The sequence below is a fragment of the Anser cygnoides genome, chromosome 1 (genome assembly GCF_040182565.1).
Source record: "Anser cygnoides isolate HZ-2024a breed goose chromosome 1, Taihu_goose_T2T_genome, whole genome shotgun sequence".
Lineage (NCBI taxonomy): Eukaryota > Metazoa > Chordata > Aves > Anseriformes > Anatidae > Anser > Anser cygnoides.
In genome coordinates this window covers 66,778,761-66,796,558 of record NC_089873.1, presented here as the reverse complement: position 1 = coordinate 66,796,558, position 17,798 = coordinate 66,778,761, and the positions used below count along the sequence as shown (strand labels likewise).

The window sequence follows — 17,798 nt, the reverse complement described above, 5'->3', positions numbered from 1 at the left end:
CTTATTACTTCAGCCATCGGTGCTGCTCCTCTCAATTAGCCCTTTGGAAAGGGACTTGGTTAAGCTGCCTAATTGTCCCCTGCTGCCTGAGGTCTGTGCCATCCGTGTGGAGCTGATAGACGAGACACCAGCCCCAGGGAAGAGCTGCGTCCTTCTGGGCCTGCGGCTGCAGGCCAGGCAGAATACTGTAGGGTACCTCAAATGGCAGGAGATGCACAGTTAGGCAACTGAATCGAGCCCCATGCCCCTAAAGAAGGCCTGTTTTTTATGCTCAAGTGTTAACAGTTAAGTCAAGTTCCCCACAGGGGGTAGGGGAAGAATGGAGGATTGAACTAGAACACTAAATTCTATCTCAGAAGAGCTTTTTTTTAATTATTTTATTATTTATTTTTTATTTTGTTCCCCATTCCAGTGTGATGCTACTCCTCTGAAAGCAATTGCAGCCCAGTGTTTTCAGTACAGGACATCTCCCTCTGCTGTGCTTCTGCCCTCACCCACCCCATCTCAGGTGCTGTAGCAGTGAGGCCACAGTGGTTTCAGCTGTCCAGAAGCAAAGCAGCAACAGAGAGCAGACTGAGAACCCATTAGAAACCTCTTGGGCCCTGGGCTTGCTAACCCAGAATAACACTTTAATAACTTTGCAACATTCAAAAGAAGAGAAAACAAACCCTGTGCAGCTATTTAAATTTATATTTCTTAGTCTTCTTTTGAGAAGAAAATAAATGCAAGAAAAATATAATCTTTTTTTTTTTTTTTTTTTTTTTTTCTGGGCCTAGTTCTGTTTTCCACATTCTTTACATCGACAAAACTTCCCTGGCCGCTAGTGCATTCTATCCTTGTGTTAGCAAGATAGGAACTGGGGCTTCTGATGACCAGGCATATTTTCCTCATACGCACTACAAATTTCATTATCAGAACTGACAAAATCTCACCACTACCAGAAGTCCCCGACTGTATTCTGCTTATTTCAACAACTTCATTGAGCTCCAGATTTCCAATTCAGTGTTTCCTCTCCCCCCCCTGCCCCTGCCACCAGGACAGTCCTAACGGGACCGTGCGTGTATCTCAGGATACTCAGTTCTGTCCCAGGGGGGCTGCCTCACTTCAGCTCGCCGGTTGGGGTTTCTCATCTAGACGTACGAAGCAAGGCCTCCAACTTCATCTACGGCACAGGGCAACAACCCCACATACTCGTGGTGCTGCTACCTTGTGCAATTGTGTCTGTGTGCAAACATGCATACATTTCGTACAGCGATCTGAAACTATCAGGCAGAAAAGACACAGGAGCCTGGCTGAGACCCATACAACTGTTATATTGGCGTCAGTCTAAAGAAAGCAATGATACATTGCTTTGGAAATTATCAAGAAATGTAAAAAATGCATTTGCCCTTTTTTTGTTGTTGTTTTCATCATCGTTGTCATAGTCATCGGGGGCAGGGTTCTGAGTCAGAAAACAAAGCATAAATAGATGCGATTCTGTACATGGCGCCTCTCTGGCTGTCCCTCCGTGCTGGGGTGTGGTGGGCAGGGTGACAAACCAGGTTGGACCCCTGCAGTAGCAGCAGCAGCATTGAAACCATCATCATTCGTGTGTCCAGCTGAAAGAGGCAGATGATGCAGAAAAGGTCTGTGGATAACAAAACTCCAGCTCTGGACCGTGAGTTCCACTTTCTTCTCCGTCACATCAGCCACACAGAATAAGGAAGAAAAAAGAAATGCACCCGGTGTGGCTGGCCCAGTACTGCCTGGAATAATGAGCAGGAGTGATAAAGGGAGGAGGTTTGTTGTTTTGTAAGAAACGTCTTTAGTCTACAGCATACTCTTGAAGTCAGAGATGCTCAGTGACAAACAGCAGATCATTTTCCCGTTCTTTCCTTTCCTTCCATGCCAATCCTCGGCCACCGGTTCCTCCACAGCACAGTGATCGAACCCACCGTCGGCTCCCAGGCACGGGGAAAGGAAGGACACTCCAGGAACTGCACCTGCCCCCGGCCTTCCCACCGTCCCCAGGCTCCACCTCACCTACAGGAGGCAGTAGCTCTTTGCTCAGGCCTGTCACAATGTGCACGTTGGAAGTACCTCAAATGGAAAACAAATACAAACAAGCAAACAAAAGCCACCCTCCCCGGAAAGAGGAATTTGCACAGCTGGCACCAGCAATTGCTGAATTGAACACCTGTCCCTCAGACCCACAAGGCATCGGCATGCTCTGCTAGCCAAGTTTTCCCCACTGCAGGGCCCAAGCGATCCTCCAGTGGAGCGGGGATTGTCCCTGGCCACTGCTGGCCCTCATCCCTGAGGGAGTTACAGCTTTCATGGGGAATGTGTGGGGTGTAATCCTTTCCACCCTTTTCCTTCCCACCAGGAAAAATCCTAAAAGACGACACACACCATCAAACATCCAGAACACCCGTTGCCTTTGCTAATCTAGATCTGTACTTTGTTCATCAGGTGGAGGAGCACCTGTCTCCTCCTGGAAGGGTCCGGGGGGCTTTATAGTGGAAGAAAAAGAGAAAGGGAGCCCTTACGCTGCTTCCATTTTCAGGCACAGCCAGGCACAGCGTTACTTCCTGCCATGCTAGCTTTGGAGCACTGCAGCACTACCAACAGCCAGCTCTCAAAGGGATGGAAAAGAAAAGAGACAGACTGACATCAGGTGGTTGCTTTCTCCAGGGAAGTCTTGGATTAGGACTTTGATGCCAGATTGTTTAAACGGATTCAACTTTCCCTAGTTTAAAAGGATTTGTTTGCGAGGCATCTTGAGCTGCTACTGGCCAGATCAAAGTAACACTGAAAAAAGAACACCGTCAAAAATATGTTTCACTATTTCTGCTTTATGGCCCCAACAGAATCAAGAAATAAACCCAAGGGCATTACAAAAATAATGTAATCAGCATAGGTAATAAATGATGTTCTCAAACATCTGTGAAGCTCAAGATTGGAACGAAAGTTTAGCTCTGAGTCAGGTCACACCTCCTAACTCAGCATTGATCTGCAAGTTTGTGAAACGACTTGAAAAGGGGGAAAAAACAGCAGTAGTCTAGACAGAAATCAGCCGCGTAAAATCTAATAATAGCTCCCTGTTTTTCAGCCTCTGCCACTGGTTAGGACCATGCACCAGCGTGAGGAAAATCAGTAGAGGTTCACGCTCAGTGGTGGGGAAATACGTCTGGGACACGCCGTGCCATCAGATGTTTTGTGACTTGGAGCCTGGCCTGGACGCTAAGGTCTGGGAAGAGGGAATGGGACCACAAAAAAGTCACTTCACATCTGTATCTTGACCTGAGGTCGGCCATTTTCCTAAGCAACAATCCAGAGCTCCCTCCCTCACTCCCCCTGTGATTTCAGTCCAGAATTAGGTAATTTTATTTTGCTAACGGTTCTGCTTTTTGCATTTGCTTATCCCAGGATCCTGTTCTAGTCCATCAGGATGAGCTATTTAATAACAGCAATTTGAAAGCAGGTATTTTTCCTCACTCCCTGAATTGCTGGTGCCAGCTGAACATGCAGGATGGATCTGCCAAACGGGCTTGGGGATCTTGCCACCCTCTAGTGGGAAGAGACCTTTAGAGAGACTGAGCAATAGGATAGAGGACAAAGCCTGGATAAAATGTCCCGGTCTCAGGAAGAAAGATTCTCTACCAATAAAGTCATCGTGCATGTTTAAAGGGGGTGAGGAGGAAGGATAATGAACACAAGATATGCAAAATCAGTAACGTTCAACCTGTCAGTGGATTGCAGAATAGTTACTTACACCAGGTACACTTTGTTCATTGTACAAATTAAAAAAGGAAAAAAATAAAATAGTACCCCTTTTCCCCAACCACACGTAGAAAAGCACTTAAAAGTTCAAAGGTAAAGCTTGGCACATTCCAAATACGAAATGATTCACTTGACATGCAGCAAAATATACAAGAAGTGATTCTGGTTTTTGTTGTCTTTTTAAACAAACTTAATTCGATTCATTATATTTGCTTGGCACAATTGCAATTCATTTTAAAAAAATATTTGAAAAATACTGAAACTGACCTGAATTCAAGTATAACGGTTTCTTCAACAGAAACATTATCAATGCAATAAAACATCACACGGAATATATCGAAGCGTAACGCCTTCTGTTTTTTTTTTTTTTTTGTCCCCCCCGCCCCCGTAATTTTTTTGTCTATACAGTTTTAATGCCAACACGACTTACAATTGTATTTTTAAAATTAACATTATTGCATTGTTTTTGCATATCTTGTGGAACAGAAAATGCAAAGAGTTACTGATTCCCCTTTCAAAGCACAGACAGTGGCTCGTTTTTGCATCCGGATGGCCCCGGGTAGGGATGTCCCGCAGCCCAAGCCGGGATGCGGAGAACTGCCTGACCTTACACATGCGTGTGCACGCTCGCTCGGCACTGCTCCCACGCTCACAGCCACTAAGCGTGGCACTAAGAGGAACCCAAACCGACCACTCGGATGTGCAAGACTACATCAAGTGCATTGCCTACTGCCGTTAAATTACAAAACAACAACAAAAAAAGGAGCTGCCGCTCGCGAGCAAATCAAGTTACAAACTCCCGGTGTACATAATGGTTGGTAAAACGCAGCTATCCTTATACTTCTACCGAATGCCAATGGAGAAAGAAAACCAAACCAAACCCAACCCAACCCGGTTTAAATAACACAAGCCGGCGGAGGGCGCGGCTTGGGAGTCCGTGCGTGGGGCGGGCGCGGGGCGTGCGAAGGAGCTGTACAGGCGTGGGGCGGTGTCCTGCCGGCCTGTGGGCAGGCGGCGGTCCTGCGGCAGGGACTGGGAAAAGGGGAGCTGCCTCTCCTCCTCCTCCTCCTCCTCCTCCTCCTCCTGGCTCTTCCTTCACGGCCACGTGCCGGGGATATATCCGCTCCTGCAAAGCTCTCTGACACCACCCAACTCTGCGACTCGTCCCAACAGAAATGAATGAAGAACGCTGTTCCGGTTACTCCAGGTCACGAGAACAGTGAGGCACTTCTGAAACAAACCCATTAGGAACATTGAAACAAATAAAAAACCAGCATCGCTTCCAGCCCTGGCAACTACAGGCTGCTGATATAAATCCTGCTGTCCTTGAGCTCCTCCTGACTTTTTCTACAATCCGGGCTCTGCACCTCTTCCTCTTCCTCGCCTGCACTGTCCTGCCCTGCGTCCCTGCAGTTAACAAAAGGCAAGAGGTTGCCATTGGGGCTCTGCTTGCTGTTACCATTGAGAATGTTGTCTGCTGCATTTTCCATCTCTTCTATCGTCATGTCGCAGGCGTCTGCGAGCTCCTGGGTTGTGACCTCAATGAATTTTGGATCTTGAGCAAACTGCATCAGTCCTTCCGAAATCAAGACCTTCAAAAGGAGGCGGGGAACCAGAGACAAAGACATGTTAGCAGTGTGCACCACCGGCCCCGTTGCGCCCCCGTCATGCGCACCCCTCCTTGTTATCCCTGGTGGTCCTCCCCCTCCTCCTCCTCCCCCTCCTCCTCCTCCTCCTCCTCCTCCTCCTCCTCCACCTCCTCATCTACCTACTCTTCCTCCCAGCCACCCTGCAGACCCCTGCATCGAGGGGGCTTCCCCCCACGCCACCCGTGTCCCTCCTGCTGCCGCGGCCTTACCGCTTCCACCAGGCTGCTGGCGCTGCCGTGAAACTGCCTGCTGCTCCCTGCGCTCTGGCTGGGGACGGTGAGGGAGACCGGCCTGGCTCTCCTCGGGCTGCTGCAGCCGGTGCCATCGGGGAAGCCGGAGCTGCAGTGCACTGATGGGAAGCTGCTGTTGAGCTTCTCGCTGGACTCTGCCCCCTCGAGACGCAGTGTGGGGATGGCCTGCTGCGGCCAGCCGCGGCTGCAGGGCGTGGCGGGCGGCGTTGCGCACAGCCGGGAGAACATGGTGGGGGAATGGCTTCGCTGCAGGAGGGGGCTCAGGCCGGCCACCGCTAGCGCCTGTGGACACAGAGGAGCAAGGCGAGTGAGGGACGGCTGCCGTGGCAGGGCCGGAACTGTGAGGTGATGGAGAAATGACCAGAGAAAGGCCTGGAGGGCCTTGAGGCCTGGGAAACAGCTCCTGGAGTGCCTCAGATGTTTCTCGTGAACTCATTTCGCAAGGCTGCCTTTAAACGGTGTCGACTGCGCTCGTGCCTGACCTCATGCCAAGCACCAGGCTGAAAACTCTCAAGGCCTCTTCAGCCCTGATCCCACTGCCCTGGCAGGAAGGACACAGCCCCGTTCCCCAGGGCCCTGCCAGAAACACTGCCTTTCCTCCAGCAGATGCAACAGCCATTCAAGTGATTCCTTCTCCCACCCCTGCCACCATCTATGCTGCTAGCTTTTACTGCCAATTGCTGTTTTCTCTAAGTATCTGCTGTAGAACCTGAATGGATACCAGATGTGAATTTTCGATGTGTCTGCAACTGGTGATAACTGTAAATCCACCACTGGATTTTAAGGCATCTGCTGTTGGTGGGAGGGTCAATATCTGATGGCTATGCATTAAGCCATCCGCTCCTTCCCAAAATCATGCACACAACTTCTTAGTCATCCAGCCTCCTTTGACAACGTAAATTTCTCAAGAAGCCCCTTATTGCAGAGGGCTGATTGGATGCCTCATTCATGGCAACCGCTGCCTTGTTCTGTAAGCAAAGCCATCAGAGCTGGGAGCTCATCTCACAGAGCTCATGGCTGTCTAATATGAGCAAAGAAATAAAGGCACAGAAAACACAAAAATATGTGGATGTGTTGCAGAGAATCGTCTTGTTTGGGTTTGGTTGTCTCCCCCAGCTTCAGCTATCTACAAGCTCTGTGTTTAGTCTCAGCTAACTGTGCAGAGGGATACCAGCAAGCCTCTGGCCTCTTTTGGATACTTGAAAATCTGGAGGATGAGACTTAGACAAAACTCACGCTTGCCTTTTGGAGATGCTATTTCCCTGTTGACCACAGTGGACTGAGCTGACCAGTTGAACTAGACAGCTAACTTTTAGATACCTGAAGTTCAGTGAAGCTCAATCCATCTGCCACTGAAATTCTGTACAACTGCTATCAGCATGCTGTGCTGATAATTTCAGTGGCAGGTGAACAAAAGACTCAGCTGTTGGTCACCAACAAAGTTCACCAAAATTGCCTCAGGAATTAGGTGTCAGACTCCTACCAAATTTCAATGATGAAGAAAGCCCTTAAAAATTAATCTATATAAGTCACACCCTGCAGGCTACGATGGCCTCAGCACATCCCTTAAACTGCTGGGACTTCAAGGAGAGCCTTAGATCTGTCAGGCAGGACAACTGAACCACTTTTTCAGCTTGTTGGTAGAAAAACATACAAGGTGTTTATCCCAAATATAAAGTACTGAGGAGGCTGAAAGAAGCTCGTAGATATTGCTTCAAGCTTCAGCTGCATATATTTACATATCATTATGTATGAGTATTTCATGAGTATACCCCTTCAAGCTCTCCTGAGCAACTGAATTCATCGCGCTTAGCAGAGGCAACCTTTCTGCTTCATGTCCTCATTTTAAGCAGTGTTGTAGGCTGATAATTTTGTAAACGGACTGACACTGCTGGGTGTTGCTGGCCAGAGGCCAGATGCCTACTTCAGGGTAACCCTGCAGTCCAGCTTAATGATGCTGGGGTGGGTAGAGCCCCGTCCCTCTAGGTTTGGGGCTTTATGGTGGGATGAGGAAGGGTGTAGTGACTCCATCCTCTTTGTACAGGTTGGAAGGAGATGACTCTGCCAGCTGGGTGGGCTGAGAGGGTAGGAGGCACATGTCCCCTCTATCTGCACTACTGTGGGAGGGCAGGAGGTCTCAGGAGGGCTGTTAGTGCTATGGGGAGGGTGGGAAGCTGTTCACAGCCCCCGTGCCCCAATACATTCACTGCTTGTCCCTGCCACAGCTGTAGCTCTGCGGATCACAGCTTTCTGGAGCTTGATCCTTACAGTATAACTGGCTGCTGCTGCTGAGAATGGAGGTGAGAAAATGCAGAGAGTCTCAGGTGTGCTCATCTCTCACTCCTCCAGCTGCTATGACTTCTCACTCCTAGCACCCCTGCCCTGTGGCACTTTCTGCCCCTGTGCCACTGTCCTGCCCTGCCCTGGGGGATTGCACGGAGCAGGATGCCCCATGTTGCAGGACTGGTGCTGCCACAGCACCTGTTTCTTTTATGGTGACCGTGGTGCAATCCAAATAGAAGACATAAATCTACTTTGGACTATGACAGCTGGTTAATCATCTAGATAGGTGCCAAAGCATACATTTGGTAGGCTGTTGGATGCAGTTATAAAGGGCTTAAGAGGCAGATTAATTACATGTAATCAGCTATTTTTTAAATGATTAATTGCCGTTACTGGCTACCTTCAATTAATATAAAAGTAGACCCTGCACATTTTATTCATATGTGTACTACCATCAAAGCCAGTGTAATTGCACTTTAGAGTGCAATTGCAATTGCAATTTGAGTGGTTATTTTTATCCTATAGATAGGTTTCTATTTTGCTCTTTCATGGACATCAGGTAATGATAACTCCAAAGGACATGTCCCTGTAGAATTCTTCTGGGAATGATAAAAATCCTGAAATCAGGAGTGAGTGTGATGGCAAATACAGTTTCTAAAAACTGGACCTTTGATATGGGTGAGAAGCTATCTCAAATGGCGTTTCAAGGTTGTCTGGGATGGAACGGGAGGGCAGACAGTAGATTCTCAGTTGCATTGCCGGGCCCTTTGATGTTATTAATGCTTACCTGATGATGTACCAGATGTAAAGGCAGAACTGTCTTCTGCGAGACGTCTACGCCCTGGTTTTTCTGTCTTTTCAGACACTCTAAGTGAAAAGATGCTCTTCGACCTGAAACACCAAACACAAACAACTATGTCCATCACTCATACTACACTACAGGTAATCTGACTTCAATTTCATTTAGTGCAGTCCTGCTGGAGAGACAGCAAAGACACCCACATTTTAAGCTCTGTCTGCTTCCCCTAGACACCTTGCCCTTTCCAAAGTACTTGTATTTGCAAAACAAAGTTGAATATTATGGACCAACCAACACTATCTTCCAAGCAAGCTGCGAGATAAAACTCTGGATGATGATTTTTATTTTTCTACCTTAAAAAATGGACCTAGCAGATATTGTGCAGCTGACTTCTCTCCTAAGCAGTGAAAGTGTTCTCAAACCTTTCTGGTTCAGGTAAAGCCCTCAGCAGGGCTTATAAGGGCAACCGAGGTTCTGGCACTGCACCTGGCTGTACCCAACATGCAGGAGGAGATGTTGGGTTGCTCAGGTGACATCAACCTCCCACATGCATGTGATCTGGGCCCTTAACTGCCAGACGTACCACAGTTTTTGAGGCTGTGTCTGTACCAGGATCATGTGGAAGTGAATTAATCAATGGTTGCATTCATTGGTGAATGGAGGCTTGGGTACATACAGATGTGGTGCTTTCAGAACTTTGGAAATGGAAGCTAAAAAGTCATTTTTTAAAAAAAAGGGAGGAACTATTGAAATATCCACATTGTTTGCTTGGTATGAAATTAAACTTAACTTCTGTAATTATGAGAAGTGTACTCTCTATAAATGAATTTAAAAGGACTGCAAGGTATATTTATGAAAAATTGCAGAGGCTTTTCTTCGGAAGAAGGGCAAATAAACACATTATTAAAGATAGAGCTGCATGGCACACAAAAATATTTTGTCTACTTCTTGATCCCATTGACATTTATGTAAAGTAAGAAAGAAAATTCAAATTCTGAAAACAGTAGGTATATTATTGATTTGCTGAGAAAAGGGCCTCTCAGGGAATGGAGGAAGTATCTGCTACAGAGCAGCGAACCGATGCTACAATGCAGATAAAAAGTATTTTCTCCATCTTGAGGAAAAAAAAAAGTATTACATCACTCTATTAATATTCATTAAAATGTAGTTAATGCAGCATTGTATCATGGGCTGACTGCAAATCTGACCTTCCAGATAGATATAGGAATTCTCATTGCCTAATATTTTAAGTGTTGGAATGAAGTAAATGCTTTTAACATACTCAATTGTATAAGCATTTTGAAGAGGATTTAAGAGGTTTTAAGTCAAGTCTCACTTTAAACAATACACTACATAGACTGTCACTGTTTTTTTTGGTAAAAATCAACACCTTATATACAGGATTCTTTTTAGCTTTTCCCCCCAATGTCTTTTTTATTTTTTTCTTTCTCCCCCCCAGGAAAAAGGATGAAAAGTTTGTCCTGATACCTTCATAAAATCTTGTAATTTATGGTTTCCACCTGTGCATACTTGCTCACTTGAAACACTTGAAAATCTCCAGGTACAATCAGAGCAGAAAGCAAATTTGCATTATGTTAACTTAATCTGAAATTCACTGTTTTCCTTGTAGCAGACAAAAGAGACAACCTCTCCTTTTTCCCCGCTGAACACACACGGAACAGAACACCATATACCCAAGGCTAGTCAATACAGTGACTCCCTGGTGATTGTTTAGAGAGCCTACAGTGCTCTAATAAACTCCCCTAATCAACACACAGGCTTAATCAAACAGACCACATGGACTATCCAAACAACCAGGGATTATCCAAACCGCCACAGATTCATCTACTGACTGAGCATAAAGTCAGCAGAGTCACCTGCCTGGTCAGGATTGCATGCACACCATGGGATTCCTGGTTTCATGCGCTAAATGCAGCAAGCGTCAACACCCAGGCCCACACACACTGGGATTTCTCCAGCAGGATGTGAGAACTCAGACAGGGCAGAGGAGAGCACAGCCCACATGTCACACTGGGATGTTACCTAGTGCTGAGGAGCGCAGAAACCCTTTCTTTGGAGAGTGCCGGGTGTCCTCTCCTTTGTTGTTTTCTGGTGGAGTAAGTTGTCTGTTTTCATCGTCTTGGTATGAAAGCCTGCAAAGGAGACAACACAGGGATTCTAGAAAAGCAGCTCGTGTTGGACAGAATAACCCCTCTTCCAGCAGGAAAGCCAGGAAGATCATGCTATCAAATGGATGCAGCTACTGAGCTTGCTAACGGGTCCAGGAGAAGCAACTGAGACCATGAGACAGGAGATCTGGGAACATTAGGCCATGGAAGTGAATGTGGAGTGGGGGCTGCACATCTAGATGTGTCATTCAGAGGAGAAGCAAAATCCTAGGCAAAAGATCTCCCTTTCATTTTTTTTTTTTTCCTCAGGGCTGAACTGCTTTTTTTTTTTTTTTCCCCCCATTATTATCTGATATTTGAGTTGTCTGACTAAAGTGTTCTGGCCTTATCCCATAAATTGAAATAATTGAAATTTTTGTAGAGAAATGTCACCTCTTCCCACCTCTCCCCCTTAACTCGAGAACCACCCAAACACCTTGACTAAAGCTGCAAATCTCACATTTCAGTAGAGAGCAGACTTGGTTCACTACAGTACTCAATGTCTTCATTCAAATTTTCATCATAAGTCTCATCCTGAGACACTTCCTCTTGGCAAACAATTGCCAGCTGGCTGTCTCTGGAACTGGAGCTAATGAGCAAAAAAGACAAGTCAAGATACAGAGATGGTAAAGAAAATCTGTTATAGAGACAAGAATGACAGGTTCCATCTGTCTTGGTTTATTATAATGTTGAAGAGCTATCATAGAAAAATCAATGACTGAACAGAACTGCAGAGTTCACAAATACAAAAGCAACAACCATTGCCTGTGCCCTCTTTCAAAGGAAGTTTCTTATCAATGTTGAACAATACTGGAAACATATTACCATCATTTGTGACTATATGTACTCTATAAATGTGCACATCACAGTGCCAACTTTCCCAAAGTTGTGAACTTGAGGTAAAACCTGAGATGGGCTCTTAGAAATACAGCTGTTTTTTCTTGTTGCAAAAGCCTTGGTTACAGATTTCAAAGAGAAGCTTCCATGACACTGATAGTACCCTCTCAGCTCTGTGTAGCATGGCCTCTGCCTCCCATATCCTTTATTCTGCACCATCTTTCCCTTCTGTTCCTGTTCATGCTCTCATTCCTGTTCATTCCTTCCTGTGTTTTCCACCTCTGGTCCCTTTTTTCTCATCAATAACTGCAGAGTGCTTCTGCTGCATTCAGCAGGATCTGTTCAAACTCTTAGGCATGACAGCCCTTATTTCCCTGGTTGCCTTCTCCTTGTCCCTCTGGTTCAAGTCTCAGCCCTCAGAATTCACTTCATTCTGAGTTTGTGTTTTCTGAGGAGTAGAGTGAAAACTGAAGGTAGCACAAATCTTTGAAATAGTGACATGAAGGTATTAGAGTCATTTTGCTACTTGCATTCACAGAAGAAAGCAGTGTGACAGTTTTATTATTATTATTATTATTTTAATCTTTCAGGGACCTGGTAGGAAACATTATTTTCTCATTTGTTTCAGGCAAAAAATCACCTGGAGGAGTGTGTATACGCATAGTACAAAACAGTCTGAAGGACAGTGCTGGAGTGACCTTCCTGCTGAGATGGGAGACAAGTAAAACTGCTAAGCTGCAAGGTGAAGAACTCGCTACATGGCAGCTCCCCCTTTTCAGCAATCTGTGTTTAGCCAAAACCATACATAATTTTTGTGTGAGCATGCCAGGGTGTACTGCTCTGTGCTGTGACCAGAGAGTGCCTAGATGTGTGAGCCCAGCTAGAAACTCTAAAAAAACTCCACAAATCAAGAAACCAGCTAGAAACGGTCTGTGCATCGCTATCTGCCAATGAGCAGAAGAGCCCTAAATTGGGAGTATGTCCTGGAGATGTCATGGCAATCATTAAAACCCTATTCCAGCTTACTGACACCAAAAAGAAGAGCTTATCTTCAGCATTAATTGGGATTTGGACTTTCAATGGGACGAACAATGGGTCTACACCCAGAGAGTGTTAGAGCATGAGAGAGAACACATACCGTCCCAGTGTTTCGTAGTAATGCGTCCTAATTCGAGGAAGATGCCCAAGGAAGCAAGGAGAGAAAAGAACACCATGTTAACAGGGTCACAACAGCATGAATCAGCATGTGGGGGACAGAAGATAACACAGTGTGTTATCAACAATTCCTGCAGCCTCCCTAAGGATGGCAGGAAATAAAAAAGCTATTGGTTTGTTTACTTGAGTAATGCTGCACCCACTGAATTTCCTCCATCTAATTGCCATATTCTGTCCTATCCTGGAGCAGCATTTCTCCACCTTTTCACATCGCTCACTGTCTGCACTGGAAAAAAATTTCCATCTCAATCCTGCTTTTATTGAAAGGGTTAAAAAAAATCATACTGATAAAAGTGATATTCCTCTTGTATTAGTCATCTATGTGTAGACAGCCTGAAGGATGTCAAGAGAAGGGGATTTTCTTTGCTTTACGTGGTATTGCATGTCTGAAAGCCTTGCCCCCCTTCTCCCAGAAAGCCTTATGTGACCTCCTTATGGATGTGACGCACTAAATGAAAAACGCTGACTTCCACAGAACTCTCAAGTGGGCTCTTAAGAGATGAAATGCAGTTGCTTTTCCTTTCAATTACCAGTTGATAAAACCTGTGGTGAAGAAAGGGTAAATAAGATTTCCTTTGGTCCTTATAAAAGGTTTTTCAGGATAAAGCCCCAAAAAATCAAGTATGCTGGTCAGTGAGGGTGCTGCTTCTTTGCAGTGGTCAGTGCATCTACCACACCGTGGGCTTTGGCACAAGTGGAGAACCAAAAGGCTCGGTCCAGGCTGCAGGCAGGGCAGTATCTGGTGGGTGACTTTAGCTAGGCAGCTGTGCTTTGGTGTTTGCATGCACGTTCCCCTCCCTGGTCCCTCAGCCAATGTTCTGCTGTGAAGCTTACTTTTTGGAAGGTAGTTTCCAAGGAGCTTCCTGCACACGGATGGTGGGTGACAATGGGGCCCCGTGGCCTTCCACTGTGCTGACAGTGCTGGGGTAGCTGGGTGGGCTGGGGAAGCGGCACAGGGCAGTGTTGTTGGCATTGTTGATGTTGGCATTGGAGCCTGAAGATGAGTAGCTGCTGGGAGTGAAGGTGGAGTCCACCAGCTTCTCGTGAGATGGAGACTCAGTGTCTCCCTGGTTGTTGCCGGACTTGTTGATGTGCAGAGGTCGCTGGGTGGTGAATGTCTGGGGGAATGCACTCCTGCCATCACTTTGGTAGTAGCTGACATGGTTTCCAAATAGGCCTCCAGCTCTCTGTCAGAGAAACACAAACAATTTTTTCCCTTTGTCAGTAAAAAGGTATGTGGGGTGTTCCCTGTCGAGACTGTTGAGGGAAAGAAAATGTGAGAACCAAAAGTGTGGACTATGGACTGGTGCTCTCTCTGCCAGAAAATGCAGTGCATAGACTTCTCTGTCAGAGAGACTAGGTACAGGCAGGCCATGAAAGCTTCATCTTTCTAAGATATTTCAGAGGACTGGCCTTAAAGAAATGAACAAGTGGATAGGTGAGACAATTGTGTCCAAATAACTCCCACCAGCCCTGGGAGTGTATGACTGGGTGAGGTGACAAGAACGAGGTTACTGCTCTCTGGTCTTCACAGTGCAGTCGCAAAACAATATCTAGACATAAGAGGGAATTTGAGAAGAGCACCAGAAGCTATTAATCACCTGGAGGAACAAATGAAGAAAGATTTAATAAGCCAGTTATCTACTGTTTGGATGATGAGTTATGAGAGGGACAGACAGCATCTTTCTGTAAATGATCTGAAGGAGAGAAATGCCAAAGGAGAAGAAATATTACCAGAGGATACAATTAGAAGGAACAGGAATGAAATAAGAAAGAGAAGATTTAGGCAATTGCCCTGGAAATTTCCTCCAGGACTATAGGGTCTCTGTTGGGCTCTGGGGTGCTTTTTGAAAGGACACTACTTGTGCCACTGAAAGGAGGACTGAATAAAAAATTGAATTGTGCCTGGCTGCTGCTCTATGGACCGGAAGATGGCTTAACTTTGCAGTTCTTCTGACTCTTTGGCCATTGCCATTATGATTTTGTTTAGGTTTAATACAGGGCAAACATCCATTGAGAAGAAAATGGGATAAAAGTCATGTAAGATTCCCAGGATCTGGCACCCTGACTCCAACAGTCTGTTTTCCAGTAGGGTGTAGAAAACAAGAAGGAGGGGCCAGCTGAAATACAGAGTACATGCAAGAAAACGTAGAACTCTTTGAGCTAAGCTACTGATCTAGCCTCAGCTTGTAAATTTGTTCCGCACCTACCCGGAAAATATCATCTTCAGAGGCAGCAGAAACAGCTTCTTTCATGGCCTTATCTAGCTCTTCTTCAGCTGTCAGGTCTCCCGAGATCGCCCGTCGGATCTCTGGCCCGATGTCGTGAAGTGTGCGCAAACCAGCCTGCAAAACAGCAAACTATAGAGCTTCATATCTCCGAGTGGTTATGTGAGAAACAAAAGCGATGTTATTCTCCTAAGAACAGTGAGGCCTTTCTACTTAATACAGCATCCCCAGCTCCTAGAAAAATACTAACAAATTCTGTTCTTTCATCTCCAGTTTAGAGAGGGAAAAACTCTTAGTAATCCAACCCAGGAATGCTCATTGCTAGTCCCTCGGCTTCTTCAAAGCAGGTCATAGCCATAAATCCATGGGCCTGACTGTGCAAGTCTGCATGCTTTCAACTTTGGGTTCTCAGATCCACTACCAGAAGCCCTAGAGCAGCCACAGTTCCTGCTGAACAATGTACTCAGCACCTCTGAAAAATATGTTCTTTTTAATCAACATCTTAAATATATATTTCATAGCTAAACTTCTGGCATCTGGATCTGGACAGTCCTCAAACCCCTCACTGACTGGAATCCACTCCAGGGAGGTATGCTGTGGGTATGTGGAGACCTCAGCCTGTATGTCTGTGTCACAACACTTCTTGGCTTGCTGTAAATCCAGAGTCACCCTTCTTCCTTACTCTACAGTTGAAGGACAGAAATGGACAGCCTGTACAGTCAGGGGGGATTTCTTATTGTTTCACACAGCCTGGCAGTCCACCAGTGAACCTGTAGCACAGTGATGAACAGATCCCAGGCACCTGATGGGCTTGGCATCCAGGTATGCTTTTTGCTTTGTAACTGATTTTGCCTCCTGGCAACATGCTCTCCCTGGTCCTGTTATAGTGACTCCCTCAGAAAGGGTCAAATGAATGTGGTAATAAAAAAAAAGTCTGATGGACACTTCATACCAGCTCTCCAAAAGAAAGCCAAATTTCAAACATTACCAGTGGATTGATAAACAGTGACTACACCTCACGTGTGCCTTCCACCTCCAGAGCTAAGGGATGAGGCCCGTGGCAGATAACCACCTATCCAAAAAGATTGAATGGTAATTTAAAGAGTCTACAAGCTCCTTTCTAGTGAGAATAGCCCATGGCAGCCCCCAGAATGGCTAAGAGGGAAGTGGGGTCAAATGCCTCAACCGTACCACCCCTGCCCATCCTGTGCCCATCTGTCACCTGTAAGGAGAGGGCATTGCGCTGGGACGGCTTGCCCACCAGGCCCTGTTCTTTGCGTTTCTTGAATTTCCGGAAATATTCTTGAATCAGGAAAGTAGCGTAGAACTTCCCGACAGTCACCTCATCATCTGGAAAGGGGTATTTAAAAAAAAAACAACACAACACACAACAAAACAAATAAGCAAATGGTTTTAAGCAGTGTGTTTGCTAATGTGAGACTTGCAACTCAAGGCAGAAACACTAGGCACCACAGTACTTCTCTGCTTTTTATGGCTTCAGTACACAGGGCTGAATGAAGGAAGGGATTGCTCCACAGCCAGAGCTTGCTGTAAGTAGTCCGGAGGTGGGGTACACGTGGCATTTGGATAGACTGGCTCCGCTGGCAGAGAACACCTATAGCTATGCACCTCTGGATGCACTTTGGTTTTGGCGAAGTGCCTCTATGCCTCTAAGCTTTGCAGTCTCTGGTGCTGGTTTACTCATGATCTTGCTATAGCAGTAGCCTCCCAGTCTGGGTCAATGCATGCTGCATTCCCTTGTGACAGCCTCGCGTAATGCATACTCCAGTTCTTGTCTCACTAACAGCACCTGACTGACCATCCACCCCAGACGTGATCTGGCCCTTCTCTGCACTGAAATTCTGTCTGGTTGTGTCTAGCTTGGGTGTGAGAGGACTGAAGTGATCACCTCTCCCCAGAAGTGCAGTTATTGCTCAGTCCTTGCTATATTCTCACTCAGTACAAGCAGTTGATGAGCCAAAATGTGCACCCAGCTTTTATCCAGGTAACTCTCCTCGCTTCTCCAAACCCACTGTAAATTTTATAAGATACTGTCCTCTGACTTCAGAGGAGGCTGAGCAAGGTTTCAAGATCTGGCTGTGGCTGTTAACTAGCTGCCAAGTGCTGTTTTGTGCAACAGTCCCTGGAGCAACCTGGAAGGCCAATGAAGGTCCCACTAGATGCCCATGCATCTGGGCTTCTAAGGAGCATAGCAAAGAAGGAGCCTGCAGGCCCGGTAATTACAGCCCACCATGGACGCTGCGTAAAAATCTACAGCAATGAGACAAGGGACAACCCTCAGCCAGTCTGATCTGGTGTAACTAGTTGCTGGACAGTATCTTACAAAATCTTACAGCATCCTGATCTTACAGATCTTACAGCATCCTGGCCTGTATAAGAAGCAGTGTGGCCAGCAGGGCTAGGGAAGTGATTGTGCCCCTGTACTCGGCTCTGGTGAGGCCGCACCTCGAGTACTGTGTTCAGTTTTGGGCCCCTCGCTACAGGAAGGACATGGACGTGCTCGAGTGAGTCCAGAGAAGGGCGACCAAGCTGGTGAGGGGTCTGGAGAACAAGTCTTACGAGGAGCGGCTGAGGGAGCTGGGGTT

General features: G+C 46.4%; 1 protein-coding gene across 32 annotated transcripts in view; it reads right to left on the bottom strand.

The window, feature by feature from the left end:
• Positions 1–1,293: 1,293 nt before the first annotated feature.
• Positions 1,294–17,798, bottom strand: part of CACNA1C (calcium voltage-gated channel subunit alpha1 C) — a 482,661-nt gene continuing 466,156 nt past the window's right edge. For 15 of the 32 annotated variants that reach the window (XM_066990241.1, XM_066990239.1, XM_066990240.1 and 12 more), the window contains 9 exons: positions 16,415–16,542; positions 15,175–15,324; positions 13,799–14,151; positions 12,888–12,914; positions 11,373–11,501; positions 10,788–10,897; positions 8,733–8,836; positions 5,621–5,944; positions 1,294–5,354 (listed from right to left, as the gene is read on the bottom strand). In XM_066990241.1, coding sequence (XP_066846342.1) covers positions 5,058–5,354; positions 5,621–5,944; positions 8,733–8,836; positions 10,788–10,897; positions 11,373–11,501; positions 12,888–12,914; positions 13,799–14,151; positions 15,175–15,324; positions 16,415–16,542 — 1,622 coding nt within the window. In that variant the 3' untranslated portion in view covers positions 1,294–5,057. The remainder of the gene's footprint in view (positions 5,355–5,620; positions 5,945–8,732; positions 8,837–10,787; positions 10,898–11,372; positions 11,502–12,887; positions 12,915–13,798; positions 14,152–15,174; positions 15,325–16,414; positions 16,543–17,798) is intronic. The other 17 variants (XM_066990261.1, XM_066990257.1, XM_066990263.1 and 14 more) reach the window with 2 other exon arrangements.